At 39.9% G+C, this 27,825-nt stretch overlaps 1 protein-coding gene across 3 annotated transcripts in view; it reads right to left on the minus strand.

Moving 5' to 3' along the window:
* Positions 1-558: 558 nt before the first annotated feature.
* Positions 559-27,825, minus strand: part of unc5c (unc-5 netrin receptor C) — a 146,711-nt gene continuing 119,444 nt past the window's right edge. The window contains exons 6-17 of one of the 3 annotated variants that reach the window (XM_039779255.1): positions 26,595-26,762; positions 26,164-26,328; positions 22,400-22,456; positions 19,288-19,479; positions 17,328-17,690; positions 15,075-15,162; positions 14,683-14,854; positions 9,482-9,715; positions 3,484-3,633; positions 3,224-3,388; positions 2,109-2,287; positions 559-868 (exon numbers count right to left, since the gene is read on the minus strand). In XM_039779255.1, the coding sequence (XP_039635189.1) occupies positions 709-868; positions 2,109-2,287; positions 3,224-3,388; positions 3,484-3,633; positions 9,482-9,715; positions 14,683-14,854; positions 15,075-15,162; positions 17,328-17,690; positions 19,288-19,479; positions 22,400-22,456; positions 26,164-26,328; positions 26,595-26,762 (2,093 nt within the window). In that variant the 3' untranslated portion in view covers positions 559-708. The remainder of the gene's footprint in view (positions 869-2,108; positions 2,288-3,223; positions 3,389-3,483; positions 3,634-9,481; positions 9,716-14,682; positions 14,855-15,074; positions 15,163-17,327; positions 17,691-19,287; positions 19,480-22,399; positions 22,457-26,163; positions 26,329-26,594; positions 26,763-27,825) is intronic. The other 2 variants (XM_039779256.1, XM_039779257.1) reach the window with 2 other exon arrangements.

The following is a 27,825-nucleotide window of genomic DNA, read 5'->3' on the forward strand; positions in this document are numbered from 1 at the left end:
TAAATGAGTCATTACTGCAAGAGTCCACCGGGAGGTGCTATAATACAGTCAAACATAATGAAACGGAAAACAAAATGTGAGGACACTGCAAAATAGTCCATAACAGGCAGCATGAAATACAAAAAAAAAAAACATATGTATAAATAGGCATATTATTAAATACTATGTTATGACAGAACACATACTCGTCCATGGAGTTGATATGGTTTTTGGAGAGTGAGAGATGCTTCCTTTGATTCAAGCCTTGCTCCTTTGACCTTTGATAGCATCTCACTACTCAGACTGTTGTCTATGGCAAGGGCATCATCCACATATCCGCACAGCCCCTCCAAATAACCACACAGCTGTTTCCAAGGAAACTAGAGCCAAAAATATAAAGTCGTTGTACCAGAAAAAGAGACAGAGGAACAGCCAGAGAGAAATGACAGATATTCTTGTTTACCCTCCAAGTTTTAACACCTTTTGTTGCCAATGTTTAACTGGGTCATGGCTGAGTAGACCTAGCTGTTTCTTTCTTCTTGCTTCTCTGAGTGTGCGCACAAACACCCCCATATACACACACACACACACACACGGTATCAGTGAGTGCGTATGTGCATTTGTCATTTTGATGCCAAATGACTCGCCTGCTTTTCGCCGTCCCCCTCTCTTATTTTCTTTTTATGTCTTCTTCCTCCCTGGAATGTCACACTCCCTGGTGGACAGATGTCAGTGTTCAATCGCAGCAGGAACAAGGCTGTCATGGCGTCCCATCTCCTCCAGTACTTGGGCCAGACGACTGAGGTTGCCATCAGGAAAATGCTGGGCCTCCCACAAGTCCAGGATTACTCCCGTAGGACTGGATTTGGTGGCAAAGTAGTTAAGATACCTGAGTGAATGATTGTGACAAAACAGAGAAGGATGGGTAAGAAAAAGGATGTAAATGGTTAACAGATAAGAATGGGTTTTCTTGAATTAGAAGATAGGACTTGGCTGGTGTGCTGACATGGTTGAAAAAAATATTTAAAATTTTTTTTAGCTCTGCAATCTGTACACAACAGGGTACATCTAACGCATACATTTAAGTCTCATTTTTCATCATATGACAAGACAGAAAAATGTGTGCAATGTAAATAACTTATTTAATTTTTTAATAGATTTGTCTCTAAAAAATACCATTTTAAAGATGCCAATTGGTTTAAAAATGCAAAAAGGTGCTCTTTTTTTCCTTCAGAATATTAAGCTCTTTTGCGACAAGCACAGCACAGAAAGAAAATCAAATGTATATAAAGTTAAGAGAAAATTGGGGAGAATATGCAAATAGTTGCTGATTATGCAGTCTCTTTAAGTAAGTTAAAAAAAATAACTATAAGAGCATTTGTGCTGCAAAGGATATTTAAAATAAAATCCTATCCTAGAGTGTCACCCAGTTTTGATATTCAAAATTAACACATCCTGGATATATATTTGAAAAAAATAAAACTAACATGAATGTATCTACGTATAGACTTCTGTTCTGAATGTATCATCTGTGAATGAAATGTTGGTTCAAGTCTCTCCCCTGCGCTCTCCTTCCTTCATGCCACACTCTGTAAGTGCTCTCGTCAATCTGCAGCTGCTGCATGTGATAAGGCCGCCCCGCTGAGCTGGGACCTTATAAATGGAAACGCACTGTATCTCCATCACACACACAAGACTATCAAAGACACATGGGTGATGTTTTGAAAAGAAAATCATCATTCTATCTTTGTCTCTCTCTCTCTGTCTATCTCAGTTCAGTCTCAATTCAGCAGATGCGTATCAAAATGAGTCACATTCCCACATGACAATCAAATAAAAACAAAGTTTTTTTCCCCATGTGATCCTGTTGCCTACTTCTAATGAACAAAAGGATTTAGCAGCTAAAATTGCACATTAACAACCTTTTTGAAAAATAGGAAGATTTGTGAATTTAGTTTATTTCTAAATCAAGTCCCTTGTATTGTTTCATTGCATCTCTTTCATTTTCCCTTAAAAAATGAGCAAAGTCTGATGACAGCCAGTTCCTGTGGCCAGACTGCTAAGGGCCTAAATCACGAGTCACTGTCTCGCTCCTTTTCTCTCTCAGACAGCCCTGTTCCTCTACCCACCTGTCAAGGTTAAGTTTGTGTGCCAACATCCTCCAGTCATTTCCCCTGGTCTGTGGTGCATCGAGACTGCCACACAATTTCTGTCGGATGGAGACGGGGATGCGAAAGGCATTGGGCCCCACCAGTGTGGTGATGTTGCTAGCGGGGTCCAGCAGAGACGTGTCAATACTCTGGGAATCCTGCAGAGAGAGAGAAAGGTTGAAGGAGAGACACACTATAGTAGTGGCATTTTTTCAGCATGTACATAATTTAAGACCATCTGACAAAACGAAACATAATGTAGCTCAAAATTGATTGGTAGCTCAGAAATTTCCTGTTTCTGGTTTGTATAAAACGTGAAAATTATTAATTTTATTGTCATCCATTTGTTAGCGTGAGCTGAGTGATTCTGAAATATATTGCATCTGGAGAATTAAGTGCTGGAGGTCTGCCTACACAAACTAGAGCAATACCCAGAGACAAATGAACCAAGGCCAGGCACAGACACAGATCTGCAATGCATGTACGGTTATTCATCTCATTACTGAGCACAAAGCCTGAGCGCTCCGCCATCCCTCAAGCTCTATCCTCCTGGCCAGATGGCCTTTGTGAAACAAGTGCAGCACAACTAGAGGGTGATTATTCCCCTCTGCTCTGCATTGGCCTGTCATAGGCAGGACTATGTGAAGGCCGCAGGGTCGAGACTCCCTGTCTTCCACCCTGTCAGTCTTTATGAACAATGCAAAAAGAGGGAATAGAACACAGGAGAGAGGGTAAATTCATTCAAGTATTTCTCACAACACAGAGAGGAGCGCAATGTGGTGGAGGAAATGCATTATCTCCATTATTAAAATTCTTTTCATTCATTTAAATTCTCTGATCTTTTTTTATTTAGATAGATAGATAGATAGATAGATAGATAGATAGATAGATAGATAGATAGATAGATAGATAGATAGATAGATAGATAGATAGATAGATAGAGGGGAGTGGATTTTGGAAGCAACGTGTGATCTTGGTGAATTTGTTTTGTGATGCATTGCTCGTATCTAAACAAGAAGAATTATTATTTTAAGCTGTTATACATTAAATGCAAGAGTGTAGGCTACATGTAAATACCCAAGTATAAATCCTACCTCTGACAGTGTAGTATCCAGCTGAAAAATCTGTCCTTCTCCCTCCACCTGGCGGACACATATCTTACAGGCCAGGTCCACAGTGCTGGAGGAAAACCGCTCCAAAGTAAAGCAACAGTGGAGGTTCCTCTGTGAGCCGCTCCACACTTGCTGAAAAGATAGCTCCTGCAGAGAGTTGAAGATGGTAGAAGATTTACTCAGCTGTTATTAAGCCTGTGACAATGTTGAAGTCCTTTTTTTCTGAAAGGGTGCCAGTTTACCTGGTACTTAGCAAGTAGTTTGCTCTTCCACATTGTGTGGGGGACATCGTGGATGGAAAGTCTCAGGTTGTGGGTGCTGTCTTTAAAGTTGAGAGTCTTTGGTTCATCCAACAACTTCCCACCCATTTGCTTCTCCATCTGTAGGACTTCCTGAATACACACAAAACACACTGGTTTAGTATATGAAACCATGTATACTGTACTGACATCAAAACAAATGTGTCTACTTTTGTGCTGCCGTATACTGTTGTTGTTTGCTACAGAAGTTTTATTTGCCTTTTACGTCATAGAAAAGTCATTGCATAGTATGACACAAAAAGTCATAGAACAGTCATAGTATAGTATTCCATAAAAATTGCATAAAAAGTTATAATATATTATGACCTAAGTAATTAAAAAGGCATACCGTCATGAAAAAGTCACAGTATAGTATGTAATAAACATAGTATAGCATAGCATATAAATGTCTTTAAAAAGTCATAGCATAGTATGTCAAAAAATGTATAGGCAAGGCAAGGCAGCTTTATTTGTATAGCACATTTCAGTAGTATAGTATGTCGAAAAAAGTAATAGTAGCCTATAGTATGTTGAAAAAAATCATAGTATAGTATGTCGAAAAAAGTAATAGTATGGTAAGTTGAAAAAAATTATTGCATAGTATGTTGAAAAAAGTAATAGTATAGTATGTTGAAAAAAGCCATAGTACAGTATTTAAAAAAGAAAATGGGAAAAAAGTCATAGAATATCGATAATAGTCATCGTATAGTATGTAGAAAAAAGTGATAAAAAGTCATAGTACGGTATGTCGAAAGAATCATAGTATAGTTTTTCATAGGATAGTATGTTGTAAAAAAGTGATGAATAAGTCATAGTATGTCGAAAAGAGTCAGTATAGTGGCTGGTTAGCTCAGTTGGTAGAGCACGTTCACAAATGTAGAGGTTTATTCTGAAAGGTCCAAAGTCCTGCATGTCATAATATAGTGTCTCGAAAAAAGTGACTAAGTTCTATTATTTTATGTTGATAAAAGTCATAGTATAGTATGTCGAAAAAAGTCACAGTATAGTATGTCAAAAAAAGTGGAAAAAAAGTCATAGCATGTCAAAAAAAGTCATAGTATAGTATGTGGAAAAAAGTAACACTATAGTATGTCAAAAAAAGTCATATTATAGTATGTCGAAAAAATTCATAGCAAAGTATGTTGAAAAAAGTCATAGAATAGTATGTTGAAAATAGTCATAGTATAGTATGTCGAAAAAAGTCATAGGATAAAATATCGGCAACAGGTGATAAAGTGGCTGGTTAGGTCAGTTGATAGAGCAGGTGCACGTGTATATAGATTTCATTTCCAGCAGGACAAGGGTTCAAGTCCGACCTGTGATGGTGTTCGCGTGTCATAATTAAGTGTCTCAAAAAAAGTGATTAAGTCATAGCATTTTTATGCCAAAAATCGACATAGAATGTTGAAAATAGTCATAACATAGCATGTCGAAAAAAGTTGTAGTAAAGTCGGTTGAAAAAAGTGATGAAAGACTCATAGTATAGTAAGTCAAAAGCAGCTGCTACAGTGTCTGGCTAGCTCAGTTGGTTGAGAAGGCACACATGTAGAGCTTTTTTCCAGAGGGTCCAGGGTTTGAGTCCGACCAGTAACGGTGTTCGCGTGTCATAATTACGTGTCTCGAAAAAAGTGATGAAGTCATAGTATTTAATGTCGAAAATAGTCATAACATAGTATGTTGAAAAAGGTCGTAGGTATAGTATGTATGTCAAAAAAAGTCAGTATATCATGTTAAAAGAGTCATAGTATAGCCTGTTGAAAAAAGTGATGAAGGAGTCATAGTATAATATGTTGAAATGAGTTTGTTTAGCGGCTGGTTAGCTCAATTGGTAGAGCAGGCACAAACGTAGAGGTTTGTAGCCAGGTTGGTTCAGTGGTAGAGCAGGCGCACATTTACTGAGAGGTTTATGCCTCGACACAGAGGTCCAGCGTTCAAATCCGACCTGTGACAATATCCTGCATGTCTTCCCCCTCTCTCTCCCCTTTCTCACCTAACTGTCCTATCAAATAAAGGAAGAAAAAGGCCCAAAAAACATGTAGAGGTTTATTACAGAAGGTCAAGGTTTCGAGTCTGACCTGTAATGTTGTCATGCATATTATTAGTGTCTCCAAGAAAGTTATTTAGTCATAGTATTTTATGTCTATAAAAGTTATAGTATTGTATGTCGAAAAAAGTGGAAAAAAGTTATGGTATAGTATGTTGAAAAAAGTCATAGTATAATGTGTCAAAAAACTCATAGTATAGTATGTCAAAAAAAAATCACAGCACAGTATGTCGAAAAAAGTCATAGTATAGTATGTTGAAAAAAGTCGTAGTATAGTATATCGAAAAAAGTCTTATTATTGTATGTCGAAAAAAGTCTTAGTATAGTATGTCGAAAAAAGTTATAGTATAGAATGTTGAAAAAAGTGGCAAAAAAACATAGTATAGTATGTCAAAAAACTCATAGAAGAGCATGTCGAAAAAAGTGGAAAAAAGTCATAGTATAGTATGTCGAATTTTTTTCTACTCCACTTTGCTAGCCAGAAGACTAATATTGTTCAAGTGGAAGGAGGTTTCCCCTCCTGCCTTTGCGCACTGGGTTCGGGAGGTTTTGCAATCACTAAGAGTAGAAAAGATCCGTTACACCATGAGAGGATCTACTTCAAAATTTTACTTGACTTGGAGGCCCTTTTTAGACTTTATAGATGGGTTGGATGCTCGGTTGCTAACCATAAGGGATGAACACATAGCACTTAACTTGATTTTTATTTAATTAATTTATTTTTTAATAAATCATTTTTATTTTGTTTAAATCTATGTGACCTGTGATTGCTGCATAATCTGTATTGTTCATAACTGAAAATGAATAAATATACCTTGTTTAAAAAAAAATCGTAGTATATAGCATGTCGAAAAAAGTGTAAAAAAAGTCATAGTATAATATGTCGAAAAAAGTGTAAAAAAGTCATAGTATAGTATGTCGAAAAAAGTGTAAAAAAGTCATAGTATAGTATGTCAAAAAAAAAAATTATAGTATAGAATGTTGAAAAAAGTGTAAAAAAGTCATAGTATAGTATGTCGAAAAAAAAGTGTAAAAAAAGCCATGTCGAAAAAGTGGAAAAAAGTCATAGTATAGTATGTCAAAAAAAAAGTTATAGTATAGAATGTTGAAAAAAGTGGAAAAAAGTCATAGTATAGTATGTTGAAAAAGTGGAAAAAAGCCATAGTATAGTATGTCGAAAAAAGTCATAGTATAGTATGTCGAAAAAGTGAAAATAAAGTAATAGTATAGTATGTCGAAAAAAGTGGGAAAAAAGTCAAAGTATGTTGAAAAAAGTTTAAAAAAGTAATAATTTATTGAAAATAGTCAAAATAAAGTATGTAGAAAAAAGTAATGTTATAGTGTGTCAAAAAAGTCATAGTATAGTATGTCGAAAAAAGTGGAACAAAGTCGGTGGCCTTTAGCTGACCCAGTAAGAGCATTCAGCCCATGTTGGCTGAGTCCTGCAGCAACGCGGGTTTGAATCCGACCTGCTGCCCTTTGCTGGCGTGTCATCCCCCATCTCTCTCTCCCCCTTTCATGTCTATCCACTGTCACTACTTAATAAAGGGAAAATTGCCAAAAAAATAATCTTAAAAAAAAAGGTCATAGTATTGCATGTCAAAAAAGTCTTAGTATAGTATGTCGAAAATAGTGGGAAAAAGTCACAGTATAGTATGTTGAAAAAAGTTATAGTATAGTATGTCGAAAAAAGTGGAAAAAATGTCATAGTATATTATGTCCAAAAAAGTCATAGTATATTATGTCCAAAAAAGTCATAGTATATTATGTCCAAAAAAGTCATACTATAGTATGTTGACAAAAGTCATAGCATATTATGTCCAAAAAAGTGGAAAAAAAAGTCATAGTATAGTATGTCAAAAAAAGTCAATAAAGCATGTCGAAAAAATTCATAGTAGAGTCTATATGTCGATTAAAGTCAGTATAGCATGTCAAAAGAGTCTTAGTATAGCCTGTTGAAAAAAGGTGATAAAGGAGTCAAAGAAAAAAGTCATAGTATAATGTGTCTACAAAAGTGGAAAAAAAAACATCATAATATAGTATGTTGAAAAAAGTGGAAAAAAAGTCATAGTATGTTGAAAAAAAGTCATGGTATAGTATGTCCAAAAAAGTAATAGTATAGTATGTCCAAAAAAGTGGAAAAAAAAGTCATAGTAAAAGTAATAAAAAAAAGTTGTAGTATAGTTTATCGAAAAAAGTCATAGTATAGCATGTCTAAAAATAAATAAAAAGCATAGTATGTCGAAAAAAAAGTGATAAAAAAGTCATCGTATAGTATCTCGAAAAAGGTGAGTAAAAGGAGCCAGTTGAGGTGGTTCGGGCATCTGGTAAGGATGCCCCCTGGGCACCTCCCTAGGGAGGTGTTCCAGGCACGTCCAGCTGGGAGGAGGCCTCGGGGAAGACCCAGGACTAGGTGGAGGGATTATATCTCCAACCTGGCCTGGGAACGCCTCGGGATCCCCCAGTCGGAGCTGGTTAATGTTGCTCGGGAAAGGGAAGTTTGGGGTCCCCTGCTGGAGCTGCTCCCCGCGCGACCCGACACCGGATAAGCGGACGAAGATGGATGGATGGATAAATCATTGTTAACAGCTGAAGGTTTTGTAAATAGTTTAAAGTTGTTTTTTTAAATATACTTTTGGGGGGCTTTTTTCCCTTTATTTAAAGGTGACAGTGGATAGACAGGAAAGGTGGGACAGAGATGGGGGATGACACGCAGCAAAGGCTCTTTCTGGGTGAGCTAGATGTCACCCCTGAGCAGTTTAAATTATGTGGGAGGATTAACATTTCAAAAAGTAAGAAGCCTGAAGACCATTTGAAAATTGCTCCATTGACTTTAGTTAAAACGTTTTTTGAAAAAAAGCCTAATACTTTAAAAACCTCATAGTATAGTATGACATAAAGTCATAAAAACTAATAGTATAGTATGGGCTGCTGTAGCTCAGGTGGTAGAGCGGTCGTCTACAAAGTGTCCTTGGGCAAGACACTGAACCCCGAATTGCTCCCAATGCTGCGCCATCGGTGTGTCGGAATAAATGTATATATATATATATATATATATATATTTGGATAAAAGTGTCTGCTAAATGAAATTATGTGTGATGTAATGACATAAAAAGTCATAGTATAGTATGACATAAAAAAGTCATAGTGTAAATTTAAAACCTCATAGTGTAGTATGTCATAAAAATGTCATAAAAAGTCATAGTATAATATGTCATAAACATGTTATAAAAAGTCACAGTGTGGTATGTCATCTCTAATGTCAATCTACAAATGAAATGTTATTATATTTATCACTTTCTCTCTCTTCTTTATGAACCTGAATCTGGACCTGTCATCTAAAACCAACTTCAGTGTCATTGCAGCAGGATCACTATCACTTCTCATTACCCAGTCCCGAACTTAATAACCGTGTTTAATATCCCTGCTCAGTATAATAATCCTTCCTTATCTTTCTTGCATGTAGCAGATAAAGGTATTAAACAGAAGGAGACAACAGTAGAGGGATAATATAAACAAAGATTTTGTTTTGGCACAGCAGCGACATCTTTCTAAGTGCAGCTTTTCATGCTTTTTCAATGCAAGCACTTGTCTTCCCTTATTGTGATACACCAACACAAAGCTTTTTCACTATGGCTCTCACAGCTCATCCGCTGACTATGCCTACACACACACACACACACACACACACACACACACACACACACACACACACACACACACACACACACACACACACACACACACACACACACACACACCATAACCATTCTGTCAAAATGACACACTCACAGACATCATTAATGCTCACAAACACATTTAATTTCTGCTACCTAACCTTTTGCAAATACAGGGACAAAAGAAACGACACACAACTGCAACATGCTGTATATTTACCTTGAGTGCGTCCTGTGTGTCATCAAGGCAGTAGACTCTGATGTGATACTCCATGGCGGGGCAGGTGACAGGGCCGAAGATTGCTAGTTTGAGGCGCTTGATGGTTGCAGCGCTGAGAGACTGGCCCACTAGGCAGGTGGTGCCCAGTGTCTCTGTCAGGATGTGGCAGGCCTCGTCATCCATTTGGATATAGCACGGCGTAGTGAAATTTTCTTCTCCTACCACCACCACATCCTACATATGGACAGGAAGAAAGAAAATGTGACAGGAGGGTGTGTGGGAGATAATAAGCTAAAAACAGAAATATGCAAGGGATTACATTAAGAAATACCATATAACAGAGGTAAAAGATGAGAACAAAAGAAGCATTTCTCATTCTGTCACCCTGGCTCTGTCCCCCTCAAGTTGACTTATATGTGTTAATTTGTTGGCAAGTAAGTATAGCCATTAATAGCAGACAAAAAGCTAACTGTTGCTTATTTGACATTATCAAAATCATGTTTTTCCTTATCTAATTGAATTCTTTTTCATACATATAAATGATGAATCTGAAAATGCTATAAAATACATTTTCTATGTATTCACCATTCAATGGAGGCACAGCAAGATGAGCACAATTTGTAGTTTTCTTTTGAACATACCCCTACATTTTTGTAAATAATACCTAGTATACCAAATATGCATAGCCATAACATCAAAAGCAAAAAAATGGTTTCTTATATTTGTATGTTTTGAAACTGAGCAGAATTTAAGTTTATTCAGTTTAAGTTTTGGGGACTAAATTGATCTAATGCGTTAGCAAAAACAGTGTACTTAAACTATCAATTTATTATTATTTTACTGAACATTTCACTTCTGTTTAATTGAAACTGACAGTAAAATATTACACTTAGCAAGTGTGTATTACTTATGTCCGGCACGCTGCCATTGTTTATGTGAGGTAATAGAAGATTGAGTATCCGGACCATTTGTAGTTGACACCTGTAATGGCACTAATGCCAGGGCATATTTCTCTTTCATTAAGACTATCTGGTCCGAGTAGGTTTTCACCCTCTCTCTCTCTCTCTCTCTCTCTCTCTCTCTATCTCTCTCTAATCCAAACACTCCTGTGAGCAGCACATTGGCATTAATTCAGCCTATTATGAGAGACAGAAGAGGAATTACAATATTTTATTGTGAGCAAGGCTGTTTAACTTCTCCTGGGGGATGGCACTGGGGCTCCTCATTGAAGCATAATTAGAACACAAGTGGAAAAAGTAAGCTTTGGCTTCATCCATATGTGTGCTGGTGCAAAAAATCAAACGCATAAAGACACATTTTTGACTGGATTCAGCAGCAGATTTTTTTTTTCTTTCTTAGAGGCGTGGGAGGATACATCTTTGTGAGAGAGTTACTGAAGCAGAAGGCCCCACATGTTCCTCATTATATGACCTGCTGTCTTCATCATCATCACAACACCTTGTTCCCTTCAATGACACTGTGCGCGCATGTGTGTGTGTGTGTGTGTGTGTGTGTGCGCGCGTGTGTTTGTGTAGGTGTGTGTGTGTGTGTGTGCTTTGACGGGGGAAGCTACAATATCCTGGATGCCAATGGAACTGATTATTTTCACTAGGAAGTGATGACTATATACAGTATATATAGTAATTATATAGTAAGTATCCAGGAATTACTACTTCAAAGGAGCTCATGTCTACAGCCGTGATGAATAAAATTGAATAAATTTTGACAGAGCAGGTCATATAAAGCAATATTTCACACATGCAGCATGAGGCTGGCCTCATAAAGAAAGCTGCCATCACCTTGGATATACCATCTGCATTTCTGACAGGTCAGAGATGTAATCAATTGTAAGCATGTACTGTAATCACCACAGAGAACGGGATTTAAATATGGATATTTGTTCTCCCCAATACTTATAAAGTCCTCCAAAAACTTAAAAAATACTACTTTTCCCCTTAATATTCAGAGTTAAAACTGATTTCAAAACGCAACAGTAAACACAACAGCTGTGTGCACGGCTCATGAACGTGTCAACATTTTTGGTCATTTTGTATCCTCCGCGAGCCATGTACAGATCTATGATTCACAAGTTGATCCCTCGCATGCCTAAGTAAAAGGAGTTGAATTGACTCACGCTAAATCACTGATGCACATGTTAGATATAAACCAGTGTTACCACTCTCGATGAACGTATATGGCAGGTGCATAGTCAGTAATGGGCCAGGGCGGCACTGGTCCGCCCACTTTACTTACTGGCCCGGCCGTCCAGCTAAGTTTGATCAAAATATATTTGGTCATAAAAAATATTCAAATGTATGTAAAAAAAGACATAGTAACAGCCTTCAGCAACCAGGCTCCTCTCCTGTGGAACCAGCTCCCAATCTGGGTTCGGGGGGCAGACACCGTCACCACATTTAAGAATAAACTGAAAACCCTCCTCTTTGAAAAAGCTTATAGTTAGGGAGTGAGGAGTTGCAGCATATGCCTAGACCGGCGGGGCAGGGTGTATAGCTGCAGACACAGCACCCCTGCTTTTCTCTGCTTCTCTTGTCACCAGATTCATCTATCATATAATCAATAATATAATAACAATAGAGGGAGGCAGGCCAGTACAGCCCAATCCGGTTGGGGAGAGTTCTAGCCCGACCAGGCACCTCTCCTTAACCTGCCTCTCTTAGTTATGCTGTTATAATTCTAGACTGCCGGGGATGACACACTGAGCTGCTCTCTCCTCTCTCTTTTTATTTGTTTCCTTTTGTGTGCATCCTTGTCCCAGAAATGGTTGTTACTAACCTAGCTCTGGGGAGTTTACTCCCCGGAGTCCTTATGTTTCTTTTTCGCCTAGAATATTGCCTGGGATTAGGGTGGCACCAACATCTGGGTCCTGGGTGCAGCTGTCGCTGTGATCCTGCTACACCCTGCTACGCTCTGCGATTCCCTGCAGTGTCCTGTTGCGTCCTGCTGCGTCCTGCCGCGTCCACTGCGTCCACCCATGCTCTGCTGTGCCATGCTACATCCCGTAATGCCCTGCTGTGCCCTGCTATGACATGAACTACTACGACTACCATTGTAGTCACTGTTCCATTATCTTTATTATGACTATTAATGACACTGTTCATCACACCCCCAACCGGCACCGTCAGACACCGCCTACCAAGAGTTTGGGTCTGCCGAGGTTTCTACCTAAAAGGGAGTTTTTCCTCGCCACTGTCGCAATAGCCACTGCTAATGCTGGCTCTTGGGTGAATTACTGGAATTGTTGGGGCTTTGTCAATTATAGAGTGTGGTCTAGACCTACTCTATCTGTAAAGTGTCTCGAGATAACTCTTGTTATGATTTGATACTATAAATACAATTGAATTGAATTGAATTGAATTGAATTGAATTGAATTGAATTGAATTGAATTGAATTGAACTGAATTAAATTGAATTGAATTGAATTGAATGTGGCCCACAATACTATTTCTGCCTACGCCACTGGTATATGGACTGGTGTTTTTCAACCAAACAGGCTGCAGAATGATCCGAGTTTCACTCTGTCACTTGTCTTTTGAAAACTGTAGTTAATTAGTCACTAAACTTTTACATAACAAGCTCTTATACGGAATTGTTCCAGGTGTGTGCGCATTTGGATACAAGCAAGAGACAGACTGACCACTGAGACAATTGGTTACTTCCAGATAGCATCAGACTGTCTGTATACACCACACACACACACACACACACACACACACACACTTGGAGCCCCCCAATGTCACCCTTGATCAATAGTTATTTCCTCCTTAAAAATACTCTGTTCGCACTGCGCTTTATTGGCTGCCCTCCGAGTAATTCATCAATGTCACAAAGGCCATGTGGGGCCAGTCTGGCAGTTTTTCTCTGCTCCATAAGTCATATCGTCACATCAGCAGTAGAGATTGTGCCAAGACTTCCTGAAAGTGGTGTTATTCAAGCCACTACTCAATAATGAGCTGACAGAGGGCCATACATTAGATATAGGCTGGTGCTAAGTACTGTAGTTTCATTATGTGACTGGCCTGTACAGTTTGCCTGCATGGACTACAATTAGTGCTTCAACATTTTCCTAAATACCCTCCCTAAGAGCAGTGCCCACGTTCGATTTTTATCTTACTAATTTAGGCCATTAGCCCATAAAACCAAAATTCTTAAGAAAATTATACATTTTTGTGTTATTGTATTGCCTTTCTACTGCTTTTCATTCTTCTCACGTTAGGCTGTGCTGCTATATGAATGATTATGGTTCGTTTTTATATTGCACCTTACACTTTAAAAAGGTCTCGGCAAACTCCTGCCTGTGAGAGTTCATTAAAAACCACATGGAAGGAAAGCTTAGCCAGAAATGCTCTCTTGGCAGGTAAATAAAAGACGATAATAACTGCCTACAGCAGGGTCTGTCATATTATTATCTGAGGTGTACTGACAGAGTTCTTGGGAGAGAGATGAAAACTGGACCATTTGTAAAAAGTTTAAAGCTGCTTTTTGTGATGGGGTGGAAGCATAGTTTCTCTCAAAAATTTGTGGTATGTGTACTGTGTGTGTGTGTGTGTGTGTGTGTGTGTGTGTGTGTGTGTGTGTGTGTGTGTGTGTGTGTGTGTGTGTGTGTGTGTGTGAGTCGAAGAAAAAGTGAGGAAGAGAAGGAGAAAGGGGATAGGTAGAACACATTCACACTGCTGCCCTCAGCAACCCAACTTATCATCATCAGCATTGTTTATGATGGAGCCTACAGGCACAGGGCTTCCAAAAACACAAACACACACACCCCACACAATGGCACACCCAAACAAAAATAGTCATTCATAAAAGGTACAAGAAAACAGTCTGGGGAAAAAAACAGTCCCAGCTCGTTCCCTGCTGTCAGAGGTTTACTATTTCAGCACCTGGTTGCAACAGAGGTTCGCCCTGAGTGCTGAGCTGCACAAACAAAGCAGGGGAAGTTGATCTCCTTCATCTGCTATCTATCGTCCGGAGCCATTTCATCATTTTCTTTTTCCTGATATCTTCCCCTTTGTTCTTTGATGAGTAGAATTTTCAACCAACCAGTTGCAGTGTGGATTTAATACTATTCTAGATGGCATAACTAATTTGTACTGCTTTACATGACTGCCAGAAGCACATTTTCAAACTTGGACTGTGGTGATACACATAAGAGTCTGCTGCACAGTTTTCATCTCACATCTCACCTCCCAATGGTTCTGCTGTGACTGGCTCTTGAGCTGGATCAGCCAATCCTGTTGGCCGTCAAACACAGCACAGTGGTGCATGGTGATGATGAGGGGCCGAGTCAACAAGGCCCCTGGGGGCCCACAGCTCACTATAGGGCTCAGCACTGTTTGGCCATCTTCCACCGAGGGCCTGGAGGTGCACAGAAAATAACAAACATACACACACACACACACACACACACACACACACACACACACACACACACACACACACACACACACACACACACACACACAAATGCTGTTTAGTGGCGAAGTGACAGCAGTCTCACTGTTATGTGTGACATGGTGGAGCTGCCAGGATTTAAACAAAACTCTGGGGCATTGATGTGGCAGGAGGCACTGCATACCTCATGTTTTCCTTCCTCTGAACCGTCACATACATCTCATACACTCTGCCCTGAGGAATGGCCCCCGCTGGAATAAGCAGACTCACTCCTGGGGAGCATAAAAACAGACAGACACATAAACAAAACAGGCATATATAGTTGTGAGTTGTCAGGTAGACCAGAGGAGTCTTTACAACTATTTGTGCTGTCATGAGTGTGTTTAATAACGCTCTTTTGTTAAGTCTGAGACCACAGACATAGACATTAGATCAGCATAAAAATTAAAACATATTTGTATTACATAATGTATATATTTTTTTAAAGATTATTTTCTTGGCATTTTAGGCCTTTATTGGATAGGACAGCTTAGACATGAAAGGGGGAATGCCATGTAGCAAAGGGCTGCAGGTCGGAAGCAAACCTGCGGCCCCTGCGTTGAGGACTGAGCCTCTGTATATGGGTGCACGCTCTACCAGGTGAGCTACCCAAGCACCCTTGTACATATGTCTATTTTTACATTGTGAAATGAAGGTCCTTAATGCTCAACCTTTTACATACAGAATGTACACAAAATATGAACCATTTTACTTATAATGGATATATCATAATATATTACTGCACCAGTAAAGAGCAAGTAAAGCCCCAATGGATAGTGATAAAAAAAAATTCTTAGAGAGGTATAGTAGCCTAATAATCCCAATTCCCCTCAGCCCCACATATTAAAACTACGTATGGCACTTTATTGCCTTCTCCTATTGCACCAGGAAATGGCGTGACATTTCATTTCTAAAAATCAATGATCTCTCTACTCGTCATAGCATTCTCATATTGCTGCAGCCAGCATGATTTACATTTTTCCATCTGAGATTGATTTGATGTCCTGTCCAATGTGTTTTTTAGGACCCTACCCCCCACATTCCACCATGCCCCACACATGCATGCACGCGCACACACACACCCACACACACACACACACACACACACACACACACACACACACACACACACACACACACACACACACACACACCGCATGCACACACACACACACACACACACACACACACACTTTCTCTCTCTGTAGGGGTTTCTCAGATAGCTCATTGATTTCCCATGTCCTTGTACAGAACTTTTCAAAAGGTGACAGACAGCTTCTCTTGCTAGGCAATCACAACTCTGCCAGGGGAACGTCTCACACACTGCTACTCTCTCTCACAGTAAAGCTTCAAAGAGATGGGAAATGCATTTTAAGATGCAAAATACCAAACAGCCACACTGACGGTGCCACAAAATATTTCATTACCCAGACACACAAACTGATCAAATATCAAATGTGCTCCTTCTTTTGCCTCTGCCTATGTAACATGATGAGGTGGCTGAGCTCAACTAGCAGCTCAGAACATTTTTACAGGAATCAAAACGGAAAAAAGAAAAACTTAAGAAGTCGGTTTATCCTTTAATGTCTCTGCTAGTTTGTCTATGCCTGTCAACATGCATCTGTGGCATGTTACAAGCAGCCCACATGTGTTTGATGTGAGGACAGCATGGCTAATCTAAGCTGCCTGAAACAGTATACTTCAGTACTTCCAGTGCACACACCTTAGGTATCCATCAGCCCTTGTCATACTGTGAGCAATCAACATGCTGATAGGTTGCATATGGTTTAGCATATTTTTTCAAGGTCACATCTGTGTGTGTAAAGGTTTTCCTGGTAAAGGTGGTAAGGTATAGTAGAGGCAGCTCAGATCTCATACATCTGGAACACAACTTATACTGTATTTCAATCCAGTTTAGTAAGCATTTTTGAAGATTTACAGTGTCTTAAAGTTAGAAACATACCAGTACTCTTTTGCATTTCACCATGTGTATTGATTGGCCCCACAGATGGAATAGCTGATGGATGATCTATTCTCCATAATATGTGCACACACACATATTCAAATGTTCTCACAAGCACACACATTTTACTAAATGCTAATGAGAGGAAGAGCACATAAAGCACCTGAAAGGAAAGCCACTGCATAGATGAAAAACATGCTGCTCTAATCAAAACAGACAAACGAGAGCTAATGAGTTTTAAGATAAAGTATGAATTTTGTTTGAAGTTGCAGATCCCTCTTTCATGAATGAGAGCTCATTTATTTATTTATTGTAATGTTTATTGCTGCAAATTTTAAAATACGCAACAGATTTTGCCTGGTTAAACATATAAATATGTATTGAATCCCAGATCAGGAGACACAAATGTGAAAACACATTCTCTCATGGTCAAACCTGAGTTGGGCACAATGAGGTGTCCCCCCTGGGAGCTGAAGGAGCCCAGTGCGGTGCAGGATGGATCCCTGGTGCGGAGCAACGTCTGGGTCTGTGTCCGACGGCCCATCGTGCTGTCACTGTTGTCCAGGAGGCAGTGTGGCAGCTTAGGTGACAGTTTAGAGGAAAACTCCCCTCCTAAGTCATCCTGTGGAGTCACTAAGCCTGAGGAGTTGTACACCTTAATCTTTAGGTTGGGAAGAGGGTCCAGCAGAGGGGAATTGGTCATGGGGATTTTGTCAGCCACATCGTGGAGGGCGTAGACGGGGCCGCGGTACATAGCGGCTGCTGAGGTCAGGTCAGGGGGTGCTGTTAGGAGATCAGCTGGAAAAGAAAAGAAAGTGACCAGGTCAACAGGAGTAAATGTCTTAAGAGAAGGCTTATGGTAATCATAAACTCTTTCCAACTAGGACAAATGGTAAGAAACTAACTTGAAACCAAAATAGCCACAAGGAACTGAATTGTTGGCAGCAATCAGCTGCCTGGCTTCACTAATTTGTTTTTCACTCATTAGGGAAGTCCACTTCACCACCACGAAACATTACTCAGTCGGAGAAGTTATAGGCGCAGCTGTGATTCATGAGTAACAGATGGCATCACTAACGCTCAGTTTACCCAGTAGGTACAAGGATGAATGTTCAATAGCTGGGCTGAGTGGGTGGAGCAGTGGCAGCGGGAGCTCTCTGTCTTCCAGCTTCTCCACTACCTCCAACCCCCAACAACACATGATACAAATGTCAATGTAAGTCACAAAAAGTTTTCAAATAAGACAAGACATGGCCAGAATAATGATTTATTGTCAATATAATTTTTTAGTTGTAGTATTGTATTTATATTAGTGTTTGTGTTATTAGAAATGCTTTATAAAACATCAATAACTAGTACAGCATTTTATTAATGGCTCAAGCCTGCACAAGTCCAAAGAAAAATAAAGTTTCAGCAATGTTTTTTAAGTACACACTTTTTCTTTTTTCTGTTTCTAAAATCTCAGACTGACTATTTACAACACAATTCCTCTGATTTGTCTGTTTCCCTGCTGTCTTTTCATCCAGCTCCACCCATTTTGAATGTTATCACTTCACTGAATGGACGTTATCAGCCTCATAGATATGGGTAAGAAGGGGCCTGCTACACCTAGAGGCGGGTGCCAGCTCACTGCCACCTGTCTCTCTGCAGTCGTACTTTTAAGTTGTGCGTCACCAGCCCAAATATAATTAGAGTTTAATATGCGACATGCAGACTGGCCTTATTATGCCTTAATTAAGGGGCATAGTTTGGCCTGCCATCACAACGACAAGCATTTTAATAGTTTAATCACCTAATCTGCACAACCATGCTGCCTGTATTTCTCTCATAAGCTCCCTGCTCATCTACAGTCAAAAGGGCACATTTACATTCACATCATCACTAACAAACATGTGCTTCCAGAGCCAAACATAGCTCACCAGGTTAATGCTATGGGTTGCTAATGCAAGTGATTCCCAATGTCTGACAACGCAATTGCACCATCTAGCACAGGGCATTGAAACTCAGTACTTTTTTTTGGTTCTTACTGAAACGTGTCTGTAGCACGGAGTAGTAACTGTCAAGCACCAAAAACAATCGAAAAACAGGGCAGATTTATTGTCTCGTTTACTAATGCTTTAATCAGATATTTACTGATTTAAATCATAACTTTCTAACGTTTTGGAATCTGTATTGAAACTGTTGAAACAATTGTATTATGAAAAGTATATTATTATATATTGAATACTATAGCCCTAGCACCATCTGATGTTCATTAACTCATTCACATGTGATGTTAAAGACAAGAAATAATGGATGCATGTGAAAACAAGACATAAAGTACATGCAAACAAATACTCACTCATACATGCAGGCAAACACACACAAAAACAAACATATCTATCCTGCGCCTCACCTTTGCGGGCAGTCTTGATGCTGACTGGCTGGAAGCCTCCATTGAGGGCGGAGGAATCAATGATGTCAGAGTCAAAGTCACGGTGGTTCTTCCTGTAGATGAAGAGTGCCACGACGACAGAGATAACCAGGCACATGATCACCGCTATGACAATACCCACATACAGAGCTACATCATCTGTACTTGGGGCCACTGGAGTTGGAGGAGGGGGGTGGGGGGAGAGAGAGAGACAAAAGACAGAAAAAAAAATAGTCTTTTAAGATCTCATAAGCTCACATCATCAGCTTTCTTTCTCAGCATGCAGGAGTTGTGATGAAGCCATTATCAGCAGACTAATATCCTGCTTTAAGATTGAGCCGGATATTAATAACCATCTACTGGGAAATAAATGCAAGTATATCTCCTGTCTTTTTTTTATGTGGTTAATGCTGGCCCGCTGTGGCAAATAATCAGGCAGTTGATTTAATAACATAGGACACTCTTAATTGTCAAATGAAAAGATAATGATGCATGTACTGTAGAGAGTGAAGCACAAATTCATGTATTTTTCTCCTTTCAGCTTTGCCATGTAACATTCAATTTTGGCTTTTGTCATATAAGTGAAGGGCAAACAAATATAATTTATTCACAAAGAAATTGTTATACTTTACTTGAAGGTATCTACATAAGAGTGACATGACACTGTCATGAGCGTGTCATAAACATTATAAACAAGTCATAAACGTTTATGACATAACGGTTCTTTTAGTAAGTGTCAAAGTTATGGTTAGGGTAAGGGTTAGGGTTCATGTGTCATGACAGTGTCATGTGTTCATGACAGTGTCATGTCACTCTTATGTAGATACCTTCAGGTAAAGTGTTACCAAGAAATCTGCTAAACATATGCAAGAGTCATGGCATGTGGGTCCCTTTTAATAATGACCAGTGATTTTACAAAGTAAGACATTCATATTTACTATAAGAAGCCAGAGGGGGTTGTATACCATGCATCATAGAGCTAATTAGAAACAAGAAAAAAGATATAATGATGATAAACTCTGTGCACAACGACGCAATTAATAAGGAAGGCTGCTCCAGTGCAACCCAATGACACACTGTCCTAACAACCAGGCTCAGAAGCAAGATCAAAAGTTCCAAAGACGGGAGATATAGATGTTTTTATCTTCAAATTACCGTGCTCTGTGTTGGAGTTCAGAGTCGGTCTCTGTCTTTGTTCTTACACACTGCAGATACGATCTAGAGATAGCTTGCATTTCTCAATTTGTCTTTCATCTCTGTCTCCCTCGCAAAGTCTTTCTGTCCACTTTCCAGCTGGAGAAACCTCTGTGATTAGCGGGCCTGGCATGGATATAGTGGCTGTTGGAATCGCAGACTGAGACAGGCACTCATTACCGATCAGACCTTTAAATGGATGTCTACTGACAGTCTGAACTCTCTGTAGTGTTTGGTAAAGAATGTCCTTCACTGTCACAAGTTGACAAATGGGGAGAAACTCTTCTATAGATGGTAACAAAATGCCAGAAGGCGTGTGTGAGCCTGTATGTGTGAACACACTGTAGATGTGGGGGGCTCTACAAAAACCTCTAAGACATATAAAGCATATACAATTATTTTTTATGAGAAAATAATTATTTTGATAAGAGAGACATTTCTATTTTTCAGAGTATGTAAATGGCACAGAATCTGCACCAGTAGATGGCAGCATCAGCCACAGATCCATACACAGCACTTTCAGGGCATGCATGAATCCAAGCATTTGTATAAATTAGCCTCATGTGTCTCAGGGATGCAGATGGCACTCAATCTGTGTCTCTAGTGTTCTTGTGCACAAAGGAGGAGAAGAGGGAGAAAAGCAAGAGAAGGGAGAGTTTTTGTGACAGTAGAAAGCCATACATGTTTTTTTAGCACATCTTTGCTCTCCAAGAGTAAAAGTGCATAGCTTCTTTTTCTCTTGTGATAATACATTATGATGACTAGATGTTTATTTAGATGCATAGATAGGTTTTTAATTCTAATTAAATAAGTACACCATTTACAACTTGGTCAGTTTAAAATCCATTATATTTCATGCTCTATTGAAAGTAAATTGGGTATGAGCTTGACCAGGGCATTCCCTCTCACTCACATTATTAACATAGTGATTTAGACAAAAAGCAGAGAGTTTCTTTAGGTTTCTTCTCCAATTAAAGAGGCAGGGGAAGATTTCATTTCCCTCATTTCCAAGGAAGGACATGTGTGGCCTAAAATTTTCTATTCAGCCTTAACTGAGACATCACATTGAAGAGATGAGTGTCAAGATATATCCTCATACAGTATATGTAAGGCCTCTAATCCGTCTCCTAGCACAGACACGAATCGAAAACAGAGCAGGGAGCCAATGATGAAAGTCTGAAAATGTAATTTCACTGTGCTTCCTCTGCCAAGCTTCCCTGCAGTTATTTAACATATACACCCTCAGTCGAACAATCTCCCATCCACGCTTTGATGATAAAGGCAGCAACCTGCTAAGTGTACGCATTAAAATGTATCACTTAGATTAATACATCCCTTTGAACATGCACCATTGTCGGAAAGGGAAAAGTACAAGAAATGGAAATGAAAGGGATTATTGAGCACTTCATTCTCTGTGAGGATGCAAAGATTTACAAGGGGTGGGGGAGATACAGAGAGAGAATATTATATACACTGAGAAAGACACAGTGGGTTAAATTCTTTGTCAGACTCAATGCCTGAGCTCACGGCTCAGTTCATGAGAAGCAACAGGGTAAAGGGCATTGTCAGCTCTGAGTTAGACAATAGTAAACAGGCAGCTGGCTAGCAGAGACACATTATGAGAAAGGACAGAGCGGAAATCAAAAAGGAAATTCCCTGAGGTGGTTATCTGCAAGTAAAAGAACAGAAAAAAAAAATGGCAAACTTGTTTTATTGTTTCGTTTTGTGTTTTTATACCACTTATAAAACATGTTAAAATGTTTTCTAATGATTTATCTGGGACTATGGGTGACTGCAAATTCCTTGTGCAAAACCTGCCAATGAAGATAAGAGACAGACATGAGAATGAATGTAGAAATAATGTTTAAAAAAAAATGAAATGATAAAAAAAAAAACTCACATGAATTTCCAAAATCACTCTGGTCTTTTGCCTCAGAGGACTTCTGATAGAAGGAACCTTGAAGAGAGAGGAAGGGATTGAGGGTGGGAGAGAGAGTAGGGGAGGTAAGGAGGGGGTAGGGAGAGGGGGAGATGACGGTAGAGGGATGATGAAAATCAAATTTAAGCCAACAGAAAAACAAACTCAACAAATGAGACAGCAACAAACTCATGAGTAGGAGTGATGACACGTGGAAGCGATCTTTCTTGATTTGGCCCCTCCTCTCCCGATCTGTGTATAGAGTATAGAGATGGATGAGAGGAGCGGTGGGGGAACATGGAGGTTCTGTGAGGGAGTGACGTGATCCATCAACTGGGCTTAGTGCCTTAGCAGCAGCAGGCCTGATGCTGGCAGGTGAGGGGAATGGTGGAACTGATAAAGTGTGGACTCCAGCAGAGCCAATAGAACCAACAGCCTTGCATCTGTCACTGGAAGGTGGATGGAGAGGTTAGTGCATGGGAAATAAGGTATAATTGTGTTAGGAAAGCAGGAAATGGAAAACGATCAACATAGATGTTTTTTTGGGCCTCAACTGGGCCTTTGGTTGACTTTGTTGTGGCTAGGTTATATGTTGACGTGAAGAGGAAAGCAGCGTAGAATGGCAGCCAGGGATAGTGCACTGGTGCACATAATATTCAGTCTCCCTGGGACATCCATAAACAACTATACAAACAATGAAGTCCTTATTGGAGAGGGAGAGAGCCACAGGCAGACAAGTGGACCGACAGGAAAATCAATGGCTTGATAGATGGGGCTGGTGTGTTCATGTAATCAGGCAACGGGTAGGCCGGCTGGAGCAGGGGGAGGTGACTGTCAGGGTCAGTCTAACTGATGGCCCATTTGAACCCATCCTGTAGAGTTTCTATTCATCTGTCAGTCTACAGTATAGCTAGAGTGAAACGCATGCTCCAGTGGGTGGGCTCCAAAGGAAACCTCAGAGCCCCAGAGAGACAAACATTATTCCTTACTGACAACATAGAGCTGGGGAGGAAGGGGGACTTATAGTACAGGAAATCACTGTCTGTGTTTCAACCATTACTTCCTTGAATGTGGCAGATATCCAACCTCAGAGAAGCATACTCTGGCGAAGCTGAGGTCATCGTTAGAATAGGTAAAGGTTCAGTTTTGCTTCTACTACTTCTTGGCGGTTATAATCTAACTGAAATTGATGATTATACGATGATTATAAGATATTTACATTTAAAAAAACTTTATAAATGCCTCATGCTCTTGGTTAGTTGAAGTGAACCTTAGATTCATGATTTCCTGGTGTTTGATAGCCATAAAGCATTTGCCCTTCCTAGAGTACGTGCTCCTCTTTATCTACATCAATTTGTCAAGAAAATGTCATGTCTGAAAGCAGGATTACCAAAGGCCTGGAAAACAACTTCAAAATCAAGTAAGGCGGACCACAGAGGGAGATTTAGACAGGTCAGGCACAGTGAAATGTGAAAACTATACTCTTATATTATAGTTGGGAAGTTATATCTGAACAGGCAGAGTGCAACCTCTCTAGATCAATCTGTAGAGATATATAACTTTGTTAACTCCAACACCCAAACTCCCCGACAGCCTAAATGTGATAAACAAGCTGCAAAGTAAATTATAACACAACTCTCTCCTTTTTGACTCAGGTCAGTTGTGTTTTTGTGCAGCAATGGAGGAAGATCATCCCAAGTTCTATTTCCAGCTCTTGTTATATCAAATTCTTTTGCCAGATTTCTGCGATGGATTGCAATTGAAGTGATTTAAATAAATTCAAACAACAGAAAATGAGATCAAGCTGCAATGGAATCCACAGACACGTGTTTGCTCAGATCCCAGCCCTGCACTGGAGGGAGCAGATCAGCGGTCCGAGGTGAGTTCAGATTGCACACAACTTCCATTCCCAATCATATTTGCCATAATGTGAGCTTTTAGATAATGGGGCATTCTCCTAAATGCTAGTGGAAATGGTCATTAGCATTGACATAAGTGGCTTCACCCTCTTAGCTTCCAAAAAATCAATCCCTGAAATGATCCTAAACCTATATCATTATGGCTTTATATTCCATGCAAACTGGCCATCAATCTACTGGAAACTAATGCTTTAGATAGGCTGAGTTGCAAAGGGCGGGAAGTGTGGGGTGAACTTATGTTGTGCCGCAGAGGGAAAAAAAGTGAGATGAATAACATGAATAAGAGTTTTGTTGTAGATTGCTCCCTGATGTTTCTATACACTGTAGACATATGACATTGGCTATAAAATCAGCTAATGCATTCCCTGTGATGCTAACGTTAAATGAAATCACTGAACACTGAAGTCATAGTTTCCTGTCAGTCCTCCATACATATGGACATACAGTACAGTATGTGTTTGATTGGACAGACATGTAGATCCATCAGCCAGATGTGTGTAAAGATGCATATTTACCGCCAATGTGAAGTCAACCGTAGCCTATAGTACATCCTGTAGTACATACAGCAGGTAGCAGTTTAAAACCCCATAGTGCAGCAAAATCTCACATCAGCAGCACAAAGTGACGACCAGCTGTATCAAATTCTAGACATCCAGCAGCCCAGCCTCTGTTATATTGTTAGTGTCGCAATCACCATCTGTAGCAGGTAATACACAGGACGGAGGCATCTGTGACAGTGTGTGGGTCTAACACCTTCAAAGATGTTTATTGGAGAGGATGTTTATTAAACTAGACACAGAGTTTAACACAGTTGCTATGCAGTCTTTCCAGCTATTTCCTTCTCACCCTATTTCTCTTGTTATTATAGGCACAGAAAAGAAGGCAAAGACTGTTTTAACAGATCAAGTACAAGGTATCAAACACACACAAACACGTGTGCATCATTGCAGCATGACTCCAATCTGTGAATGTATTGAAAGGGAGAGGTAACAGGATTGTTGGCTCAACTGAACTGCGTGGCTGTTTTTAACTTGCTGGAAGAAAGAGAAGCAGAAAACAATTTACTGCCTGCAGAAAAATATCTGGCAGCACCACAAAATGGATTTGGCCTTTTTTGTTAGCAACAAAACAGTAAAACCAAATGAAGAATTGTGAATATGTGAAAGAAATGCTGCTGCATCCTGGAGCAGTTTGTGTACTTTGAAATCATTGTAAAACTAGATTATTATTATGCACAATACTTGCTCACTTTCCAACGCATGTAATTGCCAGCTCAGGAAAAGGAGCAAGTCTACACGTGCCACTTTGTGGCCTCGTGTTTCCTCTCATTGGACCTAAGGAATCCAGAGTTTTTAAATTAAGCAGCCTGGTAGATGTGACCCCCCCTTATGTAATTACAATATAATCACTTATTATTATTTTAAATATAACTCCAAATGCTTAGCCTGTGACAAGGATAATTACTTAGAGCATTCCCCATGTGGCCAAGTCTCATTTTAACATATACTTATATTTGCAGCAGAGTAAAAAGATGTGATGTGGTTTCTGCTTTTATGCCACTTTATCCAACAGCTTTTGTGTATTATGAATGTGCAAATAAAAAGGCTGGGGGCAGAAGACAGAGAGAAGTGCGTTTTAGCATGTCTTATTGTTTATGTATGAGGGAAGTGAAACAGAGTGAGTGAGAGACAGGGTGAGAGTGTTATGTGGCGATGTGAAACACAGCGTGTTGATGAAAGAGCAGAGTGAAACTCATGGTCAAAGGGTGAAGTAATTTCTTTGGTTGGCAGGTCAGAGAGAGTAGCAGAGGATTAGTCGGGTACTCACTCTGCATGCACATCCCATCGGTGCAGTTCTTGGACTGGAGTACCATGCCCTCACAGTCCTTTCCCCCGTTTTTGGGTGCTGGAACGCTGCATTCCCTCCTCCTCCAGTGGGTGCACTCTGTCCCACAGGTGGACCACTTACTCCACTCTGTCCACAGGCCATCCACTACCACACAACAGACAGGACAGACAGGGGTAGAGTGAACGAAATGGAAAATGAGAAGATGAAGAGAAACGAGTGCATGCCCATGATCAGTGATTGAGACAGCGAGAGATATGTGCGAGAGAGACACATACACGTAAGGGTGGAAGCACAAACAGAGCGAAATATGCAAACACAGAGTTGTATTATATTTTATGTATTTTGTTTTTTGTGCACCTATACCCTTTCCGCCCACTACTAAGTGGGTGTATTGTAATTTGATGCCATACCTGGGCAGAGAGGATTGCACGCCAATTTCTGGATGCCTTGCCCTTCACAGATGGCGCCTCCGTTGAGTGGGGCTGGGTTGGTACAGCTGCGTGTGCGTTTCTGGTAACCGCGACCACAGCGGCTGTTACACACTGACCACTCTGTCCATGTCGACCATCCACCATTCACTAGAATAAAACGTGAAAACATCACTCAGACTGTTTATTTTCTCACTTCATCCATAGCTTTATATTGCATTATTTTTAAACAAGTTAAAAGGTGCTTTACAAAAGGACACAAAACCAATAAAATGCATAGATTGGGGTGAAATGAAATATACATGAAATAAAATAAATAGACAAAATAAAAGACAATTAAAAAAATTCAATACAAATTACAAATGCAGTAAAAGCATAGCGAGACACAGAATAATGCGTGACCCATCAGTACATTAGTCTTGGACATGACAATACATTGTAAAATTGTAAAATGTATATCAAGAGTTTTGGGTTTTCACCCTGAAATCTTGGGTTGTTACTTTGCCATGTAGCCAGACAGTAAATTCTGGTCAGATAGCTGCATTTTCCATTCACTGATTCCTCCTAATGCCTCTCTTCCCTCTCTCATCCATCTCTGTCAGCGGCTAAATCCAGTGCAGAGTGACACCAGGGCTTGTGGCTGAGAACAAGTCTGTGGCATTTGAGATGGTGGAACTGGGCCCCTTGGAGCCTCCGACTTTCGAATGTGACATGCTTATGAGTGAAGCCCAAAATATTGCACTCCAGGGAAGACAGCCAAAGCCCCACATTTCTTTACTGTCTGCTTTCTTTCCTCCGTGGATTATGGATCTATCTCCTCTCTCCCTGTTTTCTCCTTTGTTGCCAGCTTGTGCTCCTGTTTCCAGTGTCCTTGTAGCGGGTCGGACTAGAAACCACTGGGCTAAAAACAGATTGCCTGTCCTTCTCACTTTTTCATCTCACACACACACACACACACACACACACACACACACACACACACACACACACACACACACACACACACACACACACACACAAACACACACACACACACAAACACACACACACACACACACACACACACACACACACACACACACACACACACACACACACACACACACACACACACACACACACACACACACACACAATTGTCCCTCATCCTTTGGGTTTGTCATGCTGCTTTATGGGGGAATATGTGCACTTTCAAATACAGCACAACTGTGCA

This window comes from Perca fluviatilis, chromosome 17 (assembly GCF_010015445.1).
Source record: "Perca fluviatilis chromosome 17, GENO_Pfluv_1.0, whole genome shotgun sequence".
Lineage (NCBI taxonomy): Eukaryota > Metazoa > Chordata > Actinopteri > Perciformes > Percidae > Perca > Perca fluviatilis.